Source organism: Cyclopterus lumpus, chromosome 16 (genome assembly GCF_009769545.1).
Source record: "Cyclopterus lumpus isolate fCycLum1 chromosome 16, fCycLum1.pri, whole genome shotgun sequence".
Taxonomy (NCBI): domain Eukaryota; kingdom Metazoa; phylum Chordata; class Actinopteri; order Perciformes; family Cyclopteridae; genus Cyclopterus; species Cyclopterus lumpus.
The window spans coordinates 6,753,320-6,777,184 of record NC_046981.1 but is presented as its reverse complement, the minus strand read 5'-3'; the positions used below and the strand labels follow the sequence as shown (position 1 = coordinate 6,777,184).

At 41.6% G+C, this 23,865-nt stretch overlaps 2 protein-coding genes across 2 annotated transcripts in view; both read right to left on the bottom strand.

The window, feature by feature from the left end:
* Positions 1-18,303, bottom strand: part of LOC117745203 (F-actin-uncapping protein LRRC16A-like) — a 56,488-nt gene extending 38,185 nt beyond the window's left edge. The window contains 2 exon segments of the mRNA XM_034553356.1: positions 13,685-13,782; positions 17,792-18,303. Coding sequence (XP_034409247.1) covers positions 13,685-13,782; positions 17,792-17,831 — 138 coding nt within the window. The 5' untranslated portion in view covers positions 17,832-18,303.
* Positions 18,304-19,176: 873 nt separating this feature from the next.
* On the bottom strand, positions 19,177-22,576 carry LOC117745875 (tumor necrosis factor receptor superfamily member 6B-like). Its single transcript, XM_034554459.1, has 5 exons — positions 22,474-22,576; positions 20,746-21,118; positions 20,330-20,509; positions 20,137-20,218; positions 19,177-20,023 (listed from the first exon to the last, which is right to left on the bottom strand). Exons 1-5 carry the CDS (start codon positions 22,474-22,476, stop codon positions 19,801-19,803), a joined length of 861 nt encoding a protein of 286 aa, XP_034410350.1. The 5' UTR covers positions 22,477-22,576; the 3' UTR covers positions 19,177-19,800.
* Positions 22,577-23,865: the final 1,289 nt, after the last annotated feature.

Here is a 23,865-nt window from a genome sequence, read left to right as displayed (position 1 = left end):
GGAGGCGGACAGGCAGGACGGTGTGACCAAAGATAACCTCTCCTAAAGAGCACCAGTCACCACTGTGATGAATTCCCCCTTTTCTCTTTTCTGCACAGCGGCTCTTGTTTACGTACCATGCGCGTGCAGATATGCTGGCCATGGAATCGCCTAGTTTCAAATATAACTACATAAATTCAAACAAAGGGCTAATTTTTATAGGTTTGGCCATTAGTTAATTTGGACCGACAGTATACTCGAGGCTTAAAGTCCGGAAATCTGGACCTCTGATTATTATCTGACTCCCTATTACATAATCAGACTTCTTTTTTTGCAATGGCGCTGTGTTAGCAGACCTCTACATTAACTTTGGCAAAACCAATGTTAGATAGAAACGTTCAACGGTTTAATAAACAAGAATCATCCAGCAATCAAACAGTGGTCAGTAAGTATGTAGGATAGAGTTCTGCAGTGTGAATGACCTCAGAAGTTGTGGGAATAAGAGTTTGGCTGCAGAACATTGAATTGAATGTGTGGCATAAAAAAGGTCTTTGGCTGTGTGACCCTGGAAACATTTCCCCATTTGTTTTGCCATAAAAGGACCAATCTGTGTGTGTGTGACAGCATAAAGTCATGCCTTTAGTTCTTAACAACACCACATCAGTTGGTTTCCAGTAACTGAATAGCTTCAGCTGCAGTCAAGACCAGTAATGGCCAATAACCTGCTGACTCTGAGGGGAGGGGAGGTACCAACTGGGCTTCATTGTTTCCATACAGTCCAGAGAGGGAAGTGAATCATTTCATACTTAGATAATCAACCAATGCATTAAAGGATACTTGTACCACTGGTCAAAATGAATTTGTTGCGCTTTATAAGCAGTTTTTCATCCCCGATCCTCGTGCTGTCAATGCATGACTGCCCCTCTGCACTCTGTGAGTGGACAAGACATAACACCCCCCCTAGGGTTATGACCCCCCTCCTCTCTGTCACTGCCCTCCTATCGTTCTCTCTCTCTCTCTGTGTGTGTGTCTTAAGTGAACTTAAAGCCGCGAGCCTTCCCAGTAGCCAATGATCTCACAGCGACCACCAACCCGCTTCAGCTCCACTCAGCCAACCAGATGGCAGCAGCATTGGAGCATGTCCACAAGACCATAGAGAGCATCTGCTACTACTCTCTGTAACACACACACACTGACCTCCTAACACATGAGTATCTCAGCTCATTTAACGATAACAAAGCTGAAATGCTGCAATCCGAGAATTTTGAAATAGAATATTCATCTATCCATCTCTCTCACAATTCAATTGGATTCAATTCAGTTCAATGTGACTTTAAAGTTTCTAAAAAGAATGTGCCCACTGCATTAAAACACAAAAACAGACAATATGTTTAGCATGAAAACTAACACCAAAAACTGAAATGCTGCATTTGAAGAATTTTTAAATAGGATATTAATCTATCCATCTCTCTCTCTCAAGTCAGTTTGGGGATATGATCTGGTTGATCTCCCAACACAGGCTGTGTCCTATTAAGCATCTCAGCTCTTTCAATGACAACAAAGCTGAAATGCTGCAATCAGAGAATTCTTAAATAGAATATTCATCTATATATGTTTAGCATGAAAATTAACATACCAATAACACAACATTACAACTGTAATATAATAATTAATCACTGAGAAGTTATTAAACTCTTCTGGGATTACATAGTCTAGTTTTTCAAAAAGTGCATTTTTCAAAAGCCATTGAGTGTCTTTTAACAAAGGCAGATGGTTCCTTTTTAAAAGACACACATGGTATTGGGATCCATCTTCTCGTATAATTCTTGGCAAGAAAGCTGATATGCGGAGTTCCCAAAAATGACCACCTATTCCTTTAAAACAAAAAAGGTTGCAGGTTGAATAAATAGAAAAAGTTATTTATACCATGCGGTGATCTATTGATTAATCACTTGGCTGCTGGTTGACCAAAAAATGTAATTTATTGTTTAGGAACTGTTGAATCATCTGTTGAATCATAGACCCAAATAGCACAGTGGAAGACTGAGAGAAATAGAGCAAGATAGAGAGATCAGCCATTGAGACAAGATGAGTGGACACCAGAGAGACGGAGCGAGAGACGGAGAGGCGGCTGAAGGGCAAAGTGAAATGACTTAATAGATTCTAAGTGCCGTTTTGTTGATAAGAAGCCAAGACTTAAATCAATTCAGAGGGGAAGATATTTAATGAAGGGAAGTGTTTAAAAGCAGTTTCATCTCTGTTAAAACCAATGCCGCTATGGATGACCCCATCTCAGCTTTTAATACATTAAAATCAATCCGCTCACCATAGATCCAATGCAGTGCATTTCTCTCCTCCTCTTACCCTGCACATCCTTGCTTCCCCCCCCACCCCATCCTTAATCTCTTAATGTACTCATCCTTTTTGGCTCGTGCTCTAATGCTGCATTTTGAACAATTGCCTAAAAGCATACGTACACTACATGATTACACAATGTTCCAAATGCTATTTAAAAAAAAGGGTCATGCTGATCTATTTAAATGCCTATATGTTGTGGCTTGTATGACCAATATTGGATAATCTAACCATCAGTGCACAGAAAAATCCATTCTGAAAGAAATGCTCAGTGGTTGTTTTTTCTTCGTCTGCATTCTTGCTCCCTCCATCTTCCTTATCTCAAATTGGATTCCAGGTGGACTTCACCATGAAGAAATGCATTCTTTACATGAGGTACAGTTGTCGCACAACATACAAACAGATTGGGATGGTGTAACAGAAGAGAGAGACTCTCGATGTTGCTGCTCCAACATACAGCAGCAAAAATACTATACGGTGTCATTTGCAAGTCAAATGACATCTATTTGTTTTCAAACTGTATTTTTTGGGTTTTACCACAATATATTATTATTAAAATGCTGTACTGTTTGACTTGGCTGCTTATTAATTGGTTAGCGCACCACGCTGCTGCAGGCGTTGCTGTTAAGCTCTGTTCGGGTTTGCCACATTTTGGATGACGTCTCCTTGGGATGGACTTTCTCTCTTACCTCTAGCGGTCTCAAAACTGGACCGAACACATGATCCTCAAAACTGTCAAAACATCCCGAGAACGACCCCGAGCATCATTTAAACTGTTAATCCCCTCAGCTGCAGAGGGAGCCCACACTTCTGTGTTCCTGCCATACGCCTGCAGTGGGAATTAGCTCCGAAGCCAAAGATAACCACTTGTCTGAGAGGTTAGTGAAGGAAAACTGATAAAGAACTTGAAAAGCTTCCTAACCCTCTCCAAACTCAGGTGGAGAATTCATTTGTTTTACAATACATTTATTCCGAGAGCCGAGAAAAGCTGCTGACAGTGCAGCTGAGGTCTTGTCCTGCAAAACGCGCGCCGCGCCAAAACCACAGCACAATGTGTAATATGTAGTACTTTTCTCATAGTACAGCACGGTTCACGATAGAACTGCCAACACGGTGTACAGTCTGGTCTTCTTTCTGCAGACAAAAGACAAGACAAAGAACATGGTACGGTTGTCTGGACACTTCTACAATACAGTAAAACCCAAACACAACAGCCACGAGACAGTGAGGTGGTCTTCTTGCAGCATCCTTACATGACAAGTATAAAGTAGAATCATTACCAAACACGGCAGGAACAAGAAAGCAAATAGCACTCACTGCTTAATAATGTAACAGTTTTCTAGAGAGAGCCTCCAGATAGACAAGCTGCTTTTATTTTATTATGAATATCCCATTTTGGAGCAAACCATTTTTTTTTTTTTTATCGCTGCAAATCCTCCTCAGAGTGCACCAGCAGCCACAGAAAGAATTAAGAGGAGGCATCAATCTTCTTTTATCACTGCTCGGCTCATCGTTATGTGTTTTACAGCTCAGGGGATGAGCGTGGCGGGGAACAAAGGCGGCTGACAGTGGTACTTCCTGAACCGATTCGATTGGCTGGTCTCATCAGACCACAGCTGCAACGAGCTGAGGCATGAATAAATGTGGTGTCTGATTATGTGAAATTTCATGCTTTACTTCCATTCTTTTTTGTATTATTTTTTTTATTGCTACTCGTGCTGGTTTTGCTTTCAGTCAGAACACAAAGTGTCAGCGGATATGCACAATGTTTGAATAATGAATGAGACATATATAATGTACGTTTAATGATTAAAATATATGGAAACACTTTGGTTGCTTTAAAATTCGCCTTCAGCTGCTGATAATTTGTCTTCCGAGTGAAAATGAAATCCTTCTTTTTAACTGAATTAGGTACAATCAATAACAGTAATTTAATACATTTAACCGTCTATGCATAATCTCTGCATGCTGCTTGTGAATCAGTGCCTCACTAACAAGCTTCAGTCAACCTCCAAAATGTGTCTGACCAAGTGTTCAAAGGGCCGGCCAGAGGGATTAGGATTTGTGCGTTCAGATTAGGATTATAGTCCAGGTTGGCAGGACGCCCTCGAACACTGGATAGCTATCAGGGTTTTTAGAAACTGGACTAGGGTGGGAGTGATAGGGCGGGCCACCTCTTTTAACAGTGTCCGCCTGCAGGGCGTCCTCTAAGAACCCTGTGTGTGTTTAGGTTAGAGATAAGGAAAAATCACAAGGGTTCATTCATTCATCAGCATGCCAGCCAGACACAATGGGGAGGAGGTTTGTGTGTGTGCATGTGTGTGCGTGTGTAGCTATGTAATGGTGAGCCAAGATTTCTGGGTAAATAGGATATCGCTGTAGACCACAGGGATGAAGAAGTGAGACGAAAAAAAACAAAACAGAGAGAAGCAACCGAGCACAGAGGCAGACACATTATTATTTTTGTGAAATCCAGAAACAAAGAAAACCTAAGTGGAACGTGAAGCACAGTGCTTTGTCAAGGAGAGAGAGACGTACACAGGTATGGGAGAGAGAGAGAGAGAGAGAGAGAGAGAGAGAGAGGAGGAGAAGACGAAGAAAGGAATGACTGAGACAAAGGCAGAGCAGGGAGGGAGGAGGAGGGGGTAGGAGGGGGATTTCTTTCTGGGCTTGTGTTGGTATTACCCATGGCTTCCCTCTGGAGCGGGTAGATAACATCAGTCAGCCCTAATAATGCACACACACACACACACACACACACACACACACACACACTCAGAGCTGAACACTGATTTTAATGATAAAAACACAATTAGTGTAGTTTAGATCATGAATGATAATCTCTCCTCCCCTTCAGAGAAGAAAATATCTTCTCATGATTAGATTTGTATAATAAAGTAAAAATGACCAAAAGAAGACATTATGTAAAACTAACAGTGTGTTTCCTGTAAGAACTCAAGGACGCTACACATTTTAGAGGAATCAAGACACAGAAAGCCTGAGAATGGGTAAAGTACCTGTAATTAAGTGGATCTTGCTTCAGTGAAAGCACTAAAATAATAATAACGTTAAAGGTTTTGAAAAGAAATTGAAGAGGAAGGCACTGTCTTCACCCATTTCAGCAAAACGGTGTTGAGGAAATGTGGTATATTTCATGGCGCCAGAGTCATAAAACATCAATAGCCAGTTCAACATTTGCTGATCTGTCAAAATCCACACTCACGATGAGCACAAAGACCCAGAACACAATGAACAGGGAGGGCATTTCCTTTACAAATGACTCTGCTATGTGGGATATGAACTCACGATAAGCTCTGTATACTATAGTGATGACCCTTTTCCTCCATAGCAGTTAGCAGTATGGACAAGGCAACGACGAAAACAGTAATGCGACATCAACTGCGACGACACCATAAAAAACAAACAAGCGGCAAAAACATATATGAGAGCGCCGGTTGAGAAGTCCGTGCAGTTCTGATGAGAAATAGCTGCACGTGTGCTGGCCAACGTCTGCCACAGAGTCCGCGAAATCAGAGACAAAATTTCCATTATAATACACATAATTCCACAATCCTCTGATCTGTATTGATCGGGTTTGAAACTCAAAGTCTGAATAATCCTCAAGATTGAAAACAAGGGTTTAATGACTCATACAGGCAACCAAAATGACAGGCTCTGGAGGAGATGCATTATTCTTATTTGTATCACTCTGGCTTGAGTGTTTTGACAGAAAACATCACATTGATTAGGCCCGATTGTTCTTGTAGCTGTTTACTATGACAGTGCACAAATATCATTATCGTCCAATCAATGTGGACTGTTGTCTGTGACCTAAAAGCCTAATTCAATTACATCCAACGAGACCAGACAGACACTGAGGGCACTGCACTGCAATACCCAGCAGCAACCAAGTGGTACTCACCAGGGACAGGGCCAGACCAGCATGTTCACATGTAGAAAACATGTCCCGATTTACAACAAACCTCAAACTTAGACAGTCATTGTTGCCATCAAAATAAAAAGGAGGTTAACAAGAGCACCATGAAGTAACAATACCTTATTTTACACATTTGATCCAGCAGTTGAAACCAAACATATTGGAAGTCAGTAATATATTAGAAAACAAAACCTATTAAGCCAACGACCTGAAGCGGGGTCAATTATATTTTTAAGACCGTCTGAGTGACAATGACCTTGACCTATGAGGTAATGAAGATGAATGACTGGGGGCGGTCCTTGCATGGAGATAGGCTATGTGGCTGGTTTATAGCTCTCCAGGGAGGCTTTTGTATAGGGCGTTGTGGACTGGAAACATGCTAAGCCTTGATATTAAAAAAATAAAAGAGCAATACAACAGCGAAGGCAACTGATAGATGCTCAGCCTCTAAAATGTGACAGTGAGCGAGCAGACTATAGGACGTAATGAGCATGTTCAACCTCGTTCTGAGAACGGCCACGCTGGGAGTGTTCTCTCTCCCTCACACATTATGTAACAAGTTACATGATGCATACATTTTAAGTAAATATACAACAGAGACGGTATTATCAATATCCATTTCCCAACATTTCTTCAAGTGTTGTTAAAACATTGCTATGGAAATAATCTTTTCATTCTGGACTTTCACTGGGAAGGTTTGCATCTTCAGTGCTCTGTTTATTTTGAATTTGTTGCGTTTCGTCAATGATATTGATTTATTTATATTTATAATAATTTCCTGCATAAATCTTAGTTATAAGAGGTTTATTTGAGGCATGCGTTTGACAAGCCTACCATGTAGCTCGTGACGATGGAGTGCACTGCGGAGAGCATGTTGATGTGGAGCTTTGTACGCATGACTGTGCATTCGCTCTTGACTTTCTCCAGGAAGGCAAAGAGAGCATTGATGAAAGAGAAACCCTGCAAATGTTTTGGTTTCTCTACAACTGTAGTGTCACTGCCATGTCTGCCGCTGTGCAATAAAGTGCTTAATAGGCGTGTGCAGTATGACCATAAGCAGCCTACTTTAGGGACGAGCAAGGATTATAGATCGAAAACTCAAAGACATTTCCACCGTTTAGGCTCTCCACACACTGAGGTTAAGTGAGGATGTCGGTATCGGTTACAAACAGGCTCACTGACATATCTATCCTTGAGTATATTTGGTGTTCTGTTATTTAGTATACTGAAAAGAATTTTTCAAACTTGAATTATTACAAATTATTAATTCATTTTCTGTTTAAACTTAACCCGCTTCCGCATTTTAAAGTAAAACATCACGTAAAAATTGCAATTGTAAATTTAATTTCCGGAGTATAATATGGTCCATTTAACAAATCATTAAAGTCCACACTATAGTGGACTATACGGTCACTGAAGTACAGTATATACTGCCTGGTTACCTCTAAATGTCCCCCAATTATGTTAATAGTCACCACAGCATATGGTCAGAAACACACAGAACCTTCAAGCAGAGTTGACTATTTAATAGAAACGATGATTATGTGCCAAACAACATTATAAATATTTGAACTTGGGCTGAACCTCAATTAAAAAAGGACAAAGAAAGTGCTTTTGTGTCCAATCAACCAAGCAGCAGAGATTTAAATGCATAAAGTATATGTGGTCTTTGTCACTCTGCTTTAACCACAAATCCCAAAATACAAAACACCCACTGAAAGAAAAAAAAGACAAGAGGGAAAGAAAGGTTAAGCATAAAGACACTTTGAAGGCACAGAATAGATAATAGAGTGTTAAACTTTATATACGATCTTTGTTATACGACATAAATATTACTAAATGTTCCATCATTAACCATCGTATTAATACAAATACATATTTATCTCCCTTTTTGATCATTCTTATCTCTTACATCATCATTCTATGATCATAGTAAATGATATAGAGCGACCAACCAACCACAGCGAACAATACTCAAAGAGCAAAGTTGCAATACATTCACAGCTAAGGAAGTAGCCACACTATAACTTCAACAGCCGAGAGCAACGACTAAATACCATAGTCTGTTATCAAAGGGAATTTAAAATGTGGAGGACGCTTGCTCTGCAGCCTTTAAGGAAAAGGGTTCTAGCACCACAACAAAAAGAAGACAGTGCAGGCTCCCGTGAGAGGACATCACAGGTGATCATCAGGGAGAACAGAACTGGGTCACTGCCCCTAATGATAGACCTCGAGGTTAATGACAAGACGGAGGGACGGCAGGAAAGACAAGTTGGAGATGTTAGGCCTTGGTCCGTTCTCAGATGGAAGCGAGGCTCTTTAAACATGTTGCACCTTTAGACTACATTACATAGACGGAGCAGACATACAAGTGTTCTTAACATACACACATTTGGACAAATGCGGCAATTGATTTGCAATGAAATATAAATATCCAGCAGCGTAAGGAGAAGCTGGGAAACAGTAGAAGTTTCTAGAAAAGTTTTCTAGAAATGCTATAGATACACACACACACACAGCCGGAGGGACTAAAGAAAAAACTAACTTCCTGTGGTTTGAAAGTGGAAAACACACTTCAGCACAAAGACTCATATAAATATAGAGAGCTATTACGATTCTGCGATGCACCATTTCTCTGGTTCGATTGCGACATCCAGTTTTTGTGTTAACGGGGGACTTAACAAGATTAGAACTGGGACTATGTTTTATCGTGTTGTAGCAGTGATAACAAAATAAACCTAGAGCCCTAATGTGGTGGGACACGGGACAGTTGCAGTACGGCTTATCCTCTGCAGTGTAATGTAGAAATATAATATAACAGATAAACGCTGTGATCTGAGGACATGTGTTTAGGCGGTGGGACCTATTCTGAAACAAAACAAGCGACTCAGACTTCCTGGATTCAGGTATCGGCTCTACCCGCTCTTCATCATCTTCAATGTAAAGTAAAAAATAATATTAAAATCGGAGCTACTCGCGATCCAATTGTGCTCGATGTGGAGCAGGTTTGTGCTGTGTTCCTGCCACTCCCACATACAAAGCAAACAATGGGATGCACTAAAGCAGTTAACTATTGGTGACAGTCTCTGGTTAGGACACACACACACACACACACACACGCACACACTTTCCTTTATTCACGCCAGGAGATCAAGAGGAAGTTTTGACACCACACCAACCCTCCAGTGTTGTAGCTTTAAATGGGTGATCTGTGAATGAGTAACACTGCTACGTGAGTAATGGCAGGACAACAGAAAGCATTATGATCTCTAGGTCTGACAACATTATTGAAGTCAAGCTTTCATAATATATGATCATACTGAATGACTTTAGATAGCAACCCTGTTCCTCTGTATGAACTTGAACTGTATTGTGATACTACGTTGTGCTCAAAAGCTTTTCAAGGACATGATGTTTGCAGAGTTGTCCCTATTTCTTCCAGCTTTACACTCCGTCACTGATGATTTCTGTCAGTCCCACTGCAAGAGCTTTACAGTACACAGCTGCATCCCCTCTGCCCCTGTACAGAATGTCTCATTGCCCATGTTCCTCTCCCTCCCTCCCTCCTCTCCCCCCGGGTGTGTTTGATAGACTAATGATATTATCTCCTTCAAACCCTCCGCCTTCAAAAGGAGGGAGATGACTGTATCCATCAAGCTTTAGTGTGCTTAAGAGACGCCTCGGGCACTGTAGTGCTGCACTCTGACGGCGCAAAGCTACGCGGGAAAAGGGGGAGAGCCTTGTGTGTATTTGAGGAAATAACCATATTCCTCCCTTCATTATGGGTGTCGTGTACACTGTAGATAGATGCAGCATTGCCTGGAGGAAATACAACTCTCTCCTGTATGTGGCTGCAGTGACAAAGGAATGGAATGTGAGCTGCAGGTGAGGGGGCCATACAGGTGGGCCTATGAGCCTGGTGTGAGGGGTGGTCTTTCTGTCTGAACTTATGCTAGAGCTTCATTTCAATAAATGTCCACGAAAAACATAAAATCCAGACCGTAAATCACAATGGGAGATAGATCGGTTGTTGTTTGTTGGAAATGCATTACAGTACAACTTATGTACCAGGCAGCGAGATGCTCAATGTTCACTGTGTGAATACGTATAAATATATTATATGTGTTTTGATCTGCTTTTCTGCTGTAATCCTGCAAATTCCCCCGCTGTGGGACTAATAAAGGATTACCATATTTTATATATTTTATATATTTTATTTCTATAACGCAATGTTTAACATCATGTAAAAGTGGTTTGAACAGACAACTCTGTTGTGTTAATACAATAATAGGGTCTAAGGTTAACAGATTAAACGACAGGCGTGTGTTCCACTCTCAGAAACAGGAAGCAGGCAGTGGAATTAGTCAGTCAATGAAATTAGTCACTTTTTTTCCCTTTATGGTCACACAATTACTTGATTATCCTTTAATAGAAAGTGGTGCTATCAGTAACATCCGTTCATTGACTTCAGATTTAAAAAAGCAAACAGCCTCTGGCATATTTACATTAATGTTAATTAATGGGCCACAACTAAATAAACCAAAAAACAACTATCTGATGTAGTATTACTTAATTATTATACCTCTGATTTTATTACATCTGTGATCGCAGTAAAAAATAGCTCAAGATAAAATAAACTACAGCTAAAACTGAATTTCGCAAGTTATCATGTGAGAAAATAAATCAAAACTTAAAAAAAAAAAAAGGCATACTCCTGCGTTTTAGATTTGCTCTGCCGTAAAGTTATTTGGACTTGCGAGAGACCAGATGATACGGTTGTGTCACATTTTGCTGCATCATTTCTTGTGCTCCTTCTAAAGACCGTTTCACTTTACAGCCAACATTACAACATCTGATCCCAAATGAATCAGCAAATATATTGCTCTTTCATGACCATGTCTAACATTAGATACGATAACACTCACAGACTAAAAGTCCATCACATGTTTGTTTTCACTCTGAGCCACTTCCTGGACAATCGGGCCTCTCAAACTGTGTTTTTCTGCAAACCAACAAACACTGGTTCATTTGTTCAGTCCGGTCAAGCAGTGCGTTGATACAAACTCCCAGAGTCAGAGTCATTCTCATGCTCTGCGTCTGGATGAAATACCAGAACCACTCCACTGGAATTCCTCACTTCTCAGTACTGACTCCCACTTCTTTGCAATGTGTGTGTGTGTGTGTGTGTGTGTGTGTACCACTATAGCCTCTGTTTCCAGCTCCCACATGATGACATTGTTGTCATAACCACGTCAAGTGTTAGCCTCAAGCCAAGCACCTGACTGAACTTCTTTGTGTTTTCTTGTGTTAGCAGACGACGGGGGATTCGATTTTGAAAAGTTTTGTGTTCAATTCAAGTTTATTTAGAAAGCTTTAGGAGGCTCATGCTGCTTCCATCGATATAGGTTGTTTTGCGTTTCCCCGATGTCTTAAACAGAGGTGACATTAAAAATAAGTAATGAGAAACAGCGGTATTTCCCTTTATTTCCCGTAATGTAAATTAGAATATGGTGAAGTTGATATTTCACGTGGATCTCTCATGTGCTGCCGTCGCTCTGATGGCTCCAGATTCCATCGTTAATAATGCGTCTCCAGTTAATGATGCGCTGACACGAACTGACAAGTGCAATGTTCGCACCTCTGCTTGCTCACGGATCGTTCAGCGAGTACAAGCGATGTGAAGGTGAAGCTCATCATTTCGGTGTCTCTGCTAATGTCCCTTAATGACATATTTAATTCTAGATATTTAAGTAAAAGTATGGGGTCTGGCTAATAGTTCAGTCAGTTTCAAATCCCAAAGCAGACCACCTGGCTGTATGACTAAAGGCTTCTCCTTCCACTGAGAGTTGCATAACTAAAAGACTCCTGCCATTTCCACCCAGAGCCCCACATATTAAATGTTGTGCAGATCCATTCACAGCAAAATAAACGCTTTCTGATTGAACCATGAAACTTTATGGACGCTGCTCAGATACTGATTTAGTGAGGAAACTTTTCCATTTCATCCGTCTTCAGCTCTTAATCCGCTTCAAGCCAAGAAAGATCCAATAAGCATTTTTTTAATGATCTACCAGGTATTAATTATTCAGCATTCGGTGTATGAACTGCCCCGTAGCGAGCGGTTAATGGCCTGAGCTGCTATTTCCACCTGGCCAATAGACACACGGAGGGCCATCAAGGACACAGAGGTTTGACTTGATGAATGACTTATGTATTAGGCCAATGTGTTTAACTTTAACTGATGCTTTTATTGTATTAACATGACTTTTCATGAAGGAAAAAGAGAGACTTTAAGGGGAGGCCTGCAGAGAGAGACGTCAGGCAGATACTGTGTGAGGCGAAAGAGACAGGTGTGTGCCGATGTTCTGAAAACAAACAGGAAGTCAGTTACTGTAGTTTGGCCCACTGTTTGACACAGTCAGCAGCAGCAGTGGCTCACAGCTCATACGGGCGATTAAGGTGCTTTAAAACCGTTCACTACCGATTGCCACAATTTGCCTCAAAAATCAGACTCCTTGGTGTCATCGCTCCGTCAGTTTGAACACACAATCATAGTACACACACTTTTAGATTCAGCTTGGTTTACACTCTCCGAGGATATCTTTATCTCTGATGTCGGCCAGTGTACAAAAAGATCCATAATCCTTAAGAAAATAACGCACCTTGTGACTCCAGAACCTACCTGAGAAAACACCACTTTTTAAAGTGTTCTTGAGCATCAAACTAATCCAGTCACAGTTGTTGTCTGTACACTGCAAACAAGAACAGCTCGCTTATTGTGCGAGTAGAGAATATAGGCACACACTCCCTCCACTCTCACATTTGAGTCTTGCAAAGGATTCTTAAACTTTGGCACGCATATAATCCACAGAGGAATAACCCCACAACCCAGATACTTGGAAGCATTCTGGCAATCAGTTACAAAACCTTCCTCTCTGCATCTAATGATGCTGGTTACACTTGAAGTGAATGTGACCAAGCGGGGTCTGAAAGATATTGAATGCTTTTGGCAAACTGTCTATGGAATTCTCCCGTGACAACATTAATACGCTGACCGGTCCTCAGACTAAACAAGACGTTCAGGGTGGACGTCAGCATCGCTTCCCCACAATCTCTCCACCTTTGATGTGTGGGAAATTACCACAAAATCAAAGTAGAAGTGAACCAGAAAAGACAGAGTGGTAATGCAGCGAAGTGATGCTCACTGCTACGGTTAAATTAATGAATGTCTGTCAAGTGTTGAAGAGAGAGAGAGAGGAGAGAGAGAGAGATGAAAACCAGAGAGGTTTTGATGTTTCTAAATGAAATCTGTACATTTTAAGAGCAGCGATACGTGGGAGAAGAAGACGGGGCAAAGATTTAACTGCCCTGAATGAAGAAGAAGTAGCTTGAAAGCAGAAGGAGTTGACTCACCAGGACTCTGTTCTCCGTCTTGTCTCCTTTGATCTCCAGTTTGACTCTCCTCCTCAGTGACAGCTTCACCTTCCTCCCCACTGCATCCCTCACGCTCTCTACACAGAGAAAATGAGAGGAGGTAAAAAAATAAGGTGAGATTCATTGACGTTTTACATTGATGCACATTGAATTAGAAGAAGAGAAAAGCTGCCAAGTGGTTCGTCACGCATGACAATCCCGTTACTTTGTAGGCTCCTTCCTCAGAGTCTTAACACAGACCCAATCTCAATCATGAGCTCAACATTTGACCTCTGCAGCAGAGCACAGAGCAGTGTATTTCTGCCACAGGGGATACTTATCCATATCCACTGATTAGAAAAGTATGTCAATGAAAAATGTATCAAGTCCAATTTTAACACACCACCCTTTTATCACGAATCCCTCTTCTGAAGACGGATTTCTTTGTGTCAGATTTCATCACATCTGTGGTGCAATGTGAAACAGCCACCAGTAATTCTGACATCTAATACACACATATAACATCTAGTGAACTGAACAACTGCGTGCATGTCCTCACATACCATTATGATAATAGTGCTGAACAAGACGAGTAAGATGAACAGAAAATGAATTAAACAAGAGTTTTGATAATCATTCTGGACATTTATCAAGCAACAAGACTAATGTAGTTGGACCGCATCGGCTTTCCATTCATCTTCAAATGTTCCTGCCTTCGTGCATTTGATCAGATTGATCAGTATCCAAATATTAGGTCTCTCCGAAGTTTAAGAGACGACGTAGGACGGAGCTCTCATTCACGTCTTATTATCTTTGTTTATAGAAAAGCAAAGTAAAATCATACAAATACAACAAAATGTGTCTGTCGCCACACTACAAGAAGTCAATTTTGTATGCGGGAAATGTGACAGCATTCTTAAGTCCCTATTGTGGTGGTGGGGCTTTGAGCTAAATGCTAGCATGCTAACATTGGCCAATTAGCACAACACACAAAGAACTGTGTGCAACTGAGGCTGATGGGAATGTCATTACTTTTGCAGGTATTTGCTAATAAACTAAGTAATTGGACCAAAATAATATTTGCATCATCTGTGAACATATCAATCCTCACACACACAGAGCAATATGCAGGGAGCTGGTTTAGAGAGCAGATCTGGGTCACCCACCCTCCACACACCAGCTGATATAGTCTGAGACGGCGGGTGTGTGTGTGTGTGTGTGTGTGTGTGTGTGTGTGTGTGTGTGTCTCTACATCTGTGCTGGCATGCGTGCATCCTCTTTGCCTACAGGCTTCCACAAACCATCATCAGATCAAAGTGAAACTAATAATTAGGTTCATCTGCCAGCTTTTCGAAATGTCCTCCATGGAAAATGTGCACCGTTTCCTACTGCGGCCTTTGTAAAACTATAGGAGCAGAGACCCAGCATCCAGAGAGATTCCTCCACACAAAATGAGATATTGTATGTTTTAATGAGAATGGGCAGGTTTTGGTCCCTGACAAAAAAAAAATGAAAAAGCCCCCGACAGACTCTCGTATATCCTTTTTCTTCGAATTCAGTTGTTCTGCTCATTCATTAAACTGTGGAACGTTGTACTGTAAAGTGGACGTTTTACTAGCCAGCTGCCCCCGTGGTTCAAATGAGGCAGTTAAGGCGTGTGCACTTGGTCACACTCGCGTGGAAGGTGGAGAAATGGGGGACCTATGGCCTCGTAAAAAGCTCCAGCAAACAATTCACAAGCCTGTTAAGCCGGTCGCCCATTTATTGATTTTGTGTTGATTATGTCACAGATGAGATCTGTGGTTTATATTTTTCACTCTGGAGGTGTTCACTTGAAGATCATAGAAACAACATGTAAAGCATGAGTTGTTACTTAATGAGTCAAACTAACAAACAGAGGTGCCAGAAAAATATATTCGGTCGTCATCCATCTACATTTCTCTCGGTGTCTGTAAAGAAACCGAGAAATTAGAACACTTTTACAGTTAAGTATAATGCATTTAACGTCAGCTACTATCTGCTTGTCGTTCTGACCAAGTACGACGACGTGCACTGTCAGGACGGCAGAGATGAAGACCAAACTGTTCACTAGTTTCAGTTTACGAGCAGTAACAAACACCTGCAGAGTGTCAGGTGAAGGGCACCCTCAGCATACCGAGAGAACTCTTCAATGTTCAGACAGTACGGCCTCTGTTTTCAACACAGCACGCCGCCGCTAGCTGCTCAGAGATAACAGCTCCGACTGCCTGTGGAGCTCTGATGGGTAACACGAGTCATGTATTTTCCTTATGTCTCTTAAAAGAAAAAGAAAGAAAATCTTATTTCATTCAAAATATGTTTGCGAGTCTGTCCTTCCATGCAGCGTTTGAGTGGCAGTAACATGTTTTCTCCTTATTAAGCCCACAAACATCTTTATTTTTATCTCGGTCCGCACTGTTTCCATCTGCAGCATCGGGCTGAAAGTCCTCGAACATGCTGGATACCAAGAGTGACGTTATATGGTGCTAAATCACCAGCAAACAATGGCTGGTTATGTACTCCTCCAGGCAGCACCACATGACAATAGCGTCACGACAAATCAAATTCCTATTGGGAGGTGGACCTCGTCATGACCTGGGTGGCATCTACACATTGACCCACTGCCTGGTTATTTTAAATTCTAGTGCTCAGATCCAAAAGTGTCCAATGATAACACATATGTTACACAGATTATTTTCCTCAGAGAATATGTATAAATTGATGAACAAGGCATCTAGAGTAATTCCTGTTGATGAAAAGGTGCAGCCATAAAAAAAATTAAAAAACATATTGAGTCTTGGAACCAGCTGATGCAGAACATACAGGCTGAAAATATAGCAGAAATGATTTTAACAACCTCATGGTTACTTCAGGGGGAACTAAAGGTTTTGACAGGTTAAGAGAACAGGAGATACTACGCTCCTCTGAAACAGGGGGTTAAATTCTTACATCCATCTTTTAAAAAAGAAACACGCTTGTCTTCTAGTGTCTGCGCCTCCTTATATTGCAAGAGCTCAAACAACAGGCCAGATAACACAGAAACAAATGGATGATAGTTGTGTGAGGGTACAAGGTTATAAACAATACCACACACACACACACACACACAGAGAGGATAAAGAAGAATAATAGACTGACTGAAACATTCTGTGACTCAGTGGATGAATGCACGCCTGACCGAGTGACCAAGCATGTTCCGTTAAGCCTCATCTACATTCTGTATGTGTCCGTAAGAAATAAATGCAGTTAAAACGTAGGCGCGCGTGTGTGTATGTGTGAGAGAGAGAGAGAGAGAGATAGATAGATAGATAGATAGATAGATAGATAGATAGATAGAGAGAGAGAGAGAGAGAGAGCTTGTGCATGTTCAATATTGCACTGAGGTGTTAAAAACTGAGCTACTTTGCCAAACAAAGAAACTCAGAGCTTGGGCCAAACAGGCTCCATGACTCTTGGGTACGTCCACACTCAGTACAAATAAAGAGCAAGAAACATGGCAGGCTTAAGAAAACAGACCGAGTGAGGTTGAGTTAAAACTCCAGGCCAGATGTGTGGACCGAGGATAAATTACCCTGCACGGTATATGGGATGACATCTAAACTATCTAGCTTGTCTTCCAAATATAGGCTGTAGTCCACATCACATCAACAGCACAAGCACCTTGATCAACAACAGCAGGGCTCCATGTATACACAGCTCCAAGCTTTACTGCAGCTGAAGCTTTTACAGTCTCACTGGAGGTCTGTTATGAACCGCCTGTAAATACTGTGTAAAGTCATGTCTGAATGGTATGTATTTACACATCATGTATTAATTTTAATCATCATAATAATAAGAATTTCACAACCAAACTGGCCCAGTGGGGAAAGAGGTTGGATACCATCACCACTGTGGGAGATAATAGCATTACCATTTCTCTCTCTCAGCCACCAATACGTCTGGAGGAATTATGTATGGAATGGCATATTTATGTCATTGTATCAGTTCAATAAGGACACTGCAAACGTCACTAAAGAGCACGTGCACACTGAGTCAGAAACAGTTAATTGTTCCAGCCTGGACACATGGCTACAAATGATACGTTCTTACCCAGAAGCTCTTTGGGGACCTCTGACACGTCTTCGCTCATTTTTGCTGATGATAATATCCAAAACGACGAAATGAGTCCAGTCAGCACACCGACGAAAGCCTCAGAATATGAGGAAACACAGGGAGCGAGAGAGAGGGAGAGAGACAACGAGAGCGAGAGAGCGGGGAGAGAGAGAGAGAGAGAGAGAGAGAGAGAAGTGTCAGGTGGTGCCGCCGCCGGTGCGTTTCTCCGGGTTACATGCTCCTCTGCTCCTCTCGCGGTTTTCCGGTCGATGTATCCGCGTTTATTTGTGCGCAGGTTGTGCGCCGAGTCAGGAAAAACGGCCGCTAAAGTCTCCTCAAAATCATGGTGAAAGGCAGACGATTGTGCGCTTCGGGGAGATGAAAAGACCACCGCTCACGCGCTCACCCTCGCCGCCGTGGCCCTACCGTAAAGCTGTCGGGGATACAGTGGCCTGCCAGCCAATAGTGGAAACCGGAGCCCCTCCCCGTTCGGTGATGCGACAGTCAGGGAGCCGATGCGATGCCGGGGCGGCGTGGCGTGGCACGGGGAGGGGGCGGTGGTGGTGGTGGTGGTGGTGGTGGCGTCAGCCCGATATTAATGAGCAGGCTACAATAGATAGTGCTTCCCAAGCTGGGAACCAGGGACCTCTAGCGGTCCTTGACGGGGGCTGATGGTGGTCCTTAATTGTCCCGTGCCCGTGTTGCAGCAAAGGATGACGCCGTGCATAAATAACAAACACACGGCTACTCCCAATGGATAAGTCTTAATATAGACATGTAATTAAAGATAAATACAGACCTCCTATAACTGGCCTATAATAATGTCACGATGACTTCACGAATACGAGTTTAATTACACTCTGAAACCGTGAAAAAAATGTAGGAATGTGGGCCTATGGAATTGTCCGCAAAAAAGCTCTTTTGATATAAAAATAATAATAATGCTAATAATAATACGAACTAAAAATGACATCAACAGTTCAGCTGTGAATGTTTTTTTGTTTTGTTTTTATGTCTCCTCACACAGATACTCACACTGAGTATCACAATATAATATTTCAAGAATGGTTATCATGACTTTAGCCTATATAACATAACTAACAACCACAAATTCAAAATAAACTCATATTTTAGAGCATTTCTATATCTTGTCCAATATTTCAAAAATACTCTTGATGAAAAAAATAGGCCAATAGTCCACACAAGCCACATCAGCATTGGGAGTTATGGAAAGGTAAATGGGTTTATAAATGAATATAAATATCTGACTTCACTGCATCGTATACGGTTTGTAAAAATGTCAGTATTTGTTGATCAAATATGTAGATATGGAAGATGGCGACACCTTGTGGTGATTTGGTTCAATTACAGACACGCACATATTATAGCATACCGTTATACTTTATTTAGGTGCTGAGAGTGAAATGTAAAAGTTTACAGTTTGATATCGCGCAATTTTACAGAACTTCATACATTTTTATGACAACATTTATTTCAGTTATAGCTCGGTTTCATGTCAATACAAGTTCCTATAATGTACTAACTATAATGTAACATTTGAGTATATATTGAGCATATTTTACTTGTGGAGTTTCTCTAAAATTTACTCTCGACAGGTAATTACGTTTTACTCCATATAACCTAGTCTGACCTAAGTGTATAATACACAAACAACACTTGAGTATGTTTCAACATCTTGTTCGAGGCAGCCTTCATAGTCTTCTGTTGCCTATTTTGGTCATTTAAGTAACACAGCTCAGGGAAAATTGGTCATCATTGTCTGTAAAGCTGTCCAATGTTTCTCTCATGTGTCACCACCTGTCACTGCTAAGGAGTAGCAACAACAACGTCAGTATACATGAAGGATATATTAGGTCAACCTTTGAGGCAACTCCCAATTAACATGCAAATGAAGAATATGTTGAAACACTTAAATGGACACGAATGCCAACTAAGAGAAAGAGGTACATCGGTAACACCATGCTGTGTACCATGGACTCTGTAACCTAAACATCTAAGAGTGGTAAGGTACAGTTTGGGCTCTGCTGCTTAATCTCATTGAACATGGCCTCTAGTTTGTCTGTCAAGTTGCAGAGCCGAGAAGCCTTCAGCATCTTTGGCAGTGTTTTCAGCTGCTCCTCTGGAGCTCGGGCCAGCCACGCTCTGATCTGATCCATGAGAAGACCCCTCTGTTTGGGAAGAGTCCCATCCTCTGATTTATGAATGTACCTGTTGGAGGGAGAGGATGGCTTATCAGCATATGTATTCAGTCCATTCAGAGGTGAAGGGATATTTGATCAGAGATAAAACGAGGGGTTTACAGAGGGAAGCAACAGACTCACCTGGCAACAAATCTCTTTAATTTAATGACACGTATACTGTGCATACTGAAGAATCCTGAGAACATTTTTCTGAGCGTCTCACCTGCAAAAGAAAGTTATACCCCATAAATTTGTACCACAAACATGCGGTCATTTACGTTATTATAAGTGCTGGACGGTTAAATTCAACTGTACAGAATACAAGTATACGCACTGCCATTTGAAAGATCCTCACAGGAGCCACACAGTTTATCTTGGTTGAGTGTGCCCGGGAGAAGCGCAATCTGTCCGCTTGCGCATTCCTGGTGTTTTACGCACGGCTCTAGCGCAGACGATGAGGTAGAGAAGTAGCCATGGGAACAAGTTTCACAAACAGTGTTCGTTTGTGACGTACCTAAAGAAAGGAACAATACATTTAGCGTCATTACAATTATTTAAAATACAGCCGTGGCTCCGGAGAGCCCATGTGATCGCGCGCATTTCAGCAGAGTTCATTCTTGAACCGTACATTTGTCTCGGGGCTGCTACTCCCGTACAACATTGATTGATTAATGCATCGTTTATTGAATTACTGTTTTTTTTCTCGTTATTTCTAAACATTCACAAATCGATGAAGAACATGTTGAATACCTTTCGTTTGAACACCGTGTCTGGGCCTGCACGCTAAGTGTCTCACGCAGGAGTCCCCGGGGGTCATGTAGAAGCCGTCTTTGCACCGACAGACCCGGTTGCTGGTTGCTGTGCACTCCGTCTCCACCTCTTGGTTCTCAATGCATAGGTTGTTGCAGTAGAGACACTTGGGCAGGTAGTTCCACAACTCGGTGAAGTGGTGGCTTCTGCACGGCGCGCACACGGTGCGCGTGGTGCCGGTGCAGTACACAGTCATGTGCATTCCGGGTGGACATTTGTCACAGACGAGGGCTTCCCCTGTGAGAGAGTTTCGGTGCGTAAAGGTGGGAGTGGATTCCACACCAGAGAGCAGGAGCAGCAACGGCAAGAGGAGCTGAGGAGAGGGACATGATTAGTGAGCCGACTGTTACTGCAGCCTGTGTGTTTGAATACAACTATTACTGCCTTTTATTGGCCCTATCACTACTACAACTAGTGCATTTACTATGAATTATTGCAATAGCGTCACAACTATCGCAATTTATTTTCCCTAAAAGGACACGGTAAAAACACACTGATAAAAAAACAGGATAATCGCAGTGATATTAGAATGAGACAGGAGAATAGTATTATCTATTACGTTAGATCACATCAGATGAGTTCCTTAAAGCATCATCTGATACATATTTGGGTCATACTTTATTTAAATTGTCCATACTGTAACTGCATTTCAATGAGTTCAACATTTTTTGGTTGCATTATATAGCGATGTAAAATGTCTTAATTTATACTGCTATAGATTTGTGCACAAAACGACATTTGACAGCAGCAGTATTTGCCATACAACTCTTTATAACATACAATAAGTCTGCATGGTTTTCAATCAGAGATGATATAAGATTTAAATTGCTTGTTTCTCTGTAGAGACAACCTGTCACGAATTACCCGTCTAGTTGTTTTCATTCTGTTTTCTGGTTTAATTAACTCTCTTTGTCATTTCAGACCCGGTCATTCACACCTGATCATCCTTCATTCCCTTCACCTGGTTCTCACGCTCATCTCACCTGCAGCCCATTCCCTCGTTAGTCACTCACTACTTAGGTCCCCTCACTTGCGCTTGTCCTCTGCCAGATTGTCTGGTGTTATCGTGCCAAGCTCTCCAGCATTACTTTTGTCTCAATTCCTGATCTGCCTGCCTGCCCCGACCTTCGATTCTCTGCCTGCCCCTTTTCGGACTTGTTTGCCTTACGGACTGATCCCTGTTTTGACCCTGCCTACTAAGTAAAGACGTTAATCTGTGTTACCCCTGTCTCAGAGTCGTGCTATTGGGTTCCAGTTTGTCATACCCTCACACAACCAATATTTCCTCAGAGTATTAATGACTTGTTATGTCTCTACATAAAAAGTGCTAGCGTCATTCATAAGACAAATATCCACTGACATCTTCTACAAGTACCTAATTAGAGTTATAACATTTTACTCCAGTATGCATTACATCAAGAAAGCAATTTCCTATCAAATAAAGAAAATAAAAGCCACACATATGTCTCTAGCCACTCATTTAAATTAGGAAAGATAGAAAGCTATATATATCCAATGACAACTTGAAGTTTCAGAATTTACATAGAAACTGAACAAATAGTGTTATTTTCATGACACATAATCTAAAGCATAACTAATCACCATGTACGTCTCAGTCTTTGTAATTTTTAATCATCCTAAACTTGTTGCGTTATACAGAATACTCACCATGCTGATGATGTGCTTGTCACCACTTTGGTTGAAGAGAGTTTTAAAGAAGAATAAGTGTCATTTATATAGTGTTCATGTGGAACCTGTGTGGGCGTTTGTGGTTTTTTGCGGATAATGAGTTGTAAAATCGTGATTTTAAAAAGGTCAAACTACTTCCATGTGTAGAGTTAGTTAGAATGTTGAACACGATAGCTAAATGAAGGGGATACAAGTATTTAGAAAGTATTAAACGGAAGATTGTCATTGCATGATTGACCAGAGATCCAATGCAGGCTGTTTCTGGTTCTCTTTTGTCTGTGAGAAGAAACTCATGTCAACGCATATAACCAGCTTCTTATATACTGGAATTTATTCAGAGGTCATCAAATGTGACAGTCAAATGTCCTGCTGGCCCAGGCTTCTAATAATCATCAATATGATTACAACACACGTCTTCCCCATTGGAAGACAGCACTCTGCTGAGATCCGTCTCAGTGAAACCTCACAACATTTTTAATAAATAGTTAGTTAGTAGTTATAAGTTGAGAAAAGACAAAAGCTACATGAAATGTTTATTTATCACGAGAAAAAAAATCAATGACTTTCCATTCATCCACTATGTGTATCTGCGACTGTGGTGAGAGCAGGACAAGGATCACAGGGGTCTGGAGACGATTCCAGCTGACATTGGGGTAAGGCAGGGTACACCCTAGGTCACCAGATTAGTGCAGGGCTGACTAATATATAGACAGACAACCATTCACATTCACACCTACGGCGGTTTATCGTCCTCACTTAACCTTACCTGCATGTCTTTGGGCTGGGAGGAAGCCGGAGAAAACCCACTCTGACACGGGGAGAGTGTTCTGATGAGTGTAGCATGTGTGGTGAGTCAAACTCAGGTCAAATTCCCATGAAACACTCCTGGCTGACACTCTTGTGGGAAAATATGTGCTGTGGAAGAAGATGTTTCAGAGCCAGAAGACAATGTTGATGATCCAAGGAAGATTTAGAGTAAATCAGGACTACAACGTTTGCCAGCATTTCTATCCATATCCATGACGTAAAATTGGCTTTTGAGCTCTTTCATAGATACAATTATACACATGGCCATGTGGGTGGAACATTTTTAAATATTTTACTTAAAGCTACTATGAGGAGCTTTCATTTTGTGTTGATTTTGGCGGTCTCAGTGGACAAAGGTGGTAGTGTTTCATTTTCAAAATCTAATTTTACTGCGGCAGGGTCTGACAGTCTGGCCCACGCAGTCCTGGTTCTCCCTGGTCTCCCATCCCTCCAGGAATACGAGCTGGGCCTCAGGCAGCATGGTGTCTGAGTTAGTTCCCAATGGAAACTTGCAACAAGACTCCTGGCCAGAGGAGGAGCCACTGCTGCCGGCGCAGAGTTCTC

What these genes read in the sequence shown, in the direction of transcription:
- LOC117745875 (XM_034554459.1), bottom strand. An exon ending in ACACGGTGTTCAAACGAAAG is followed by an intron (nt 20,510 to 20,745) that starts GTATTCAACATG and finishes TCCTTTCTTTAG; the next exon opens with GTACGTCACAAACGAACACT. An exon ending in TTAAAGAGATTTGTTGCCAG is followed by an intron (nt 20,024 to 20,136) that starts GTGAGTCTGTTG and finishes TCCCTCCAACAG; the next exon opens with GTACATTCATAAATCAGAGG.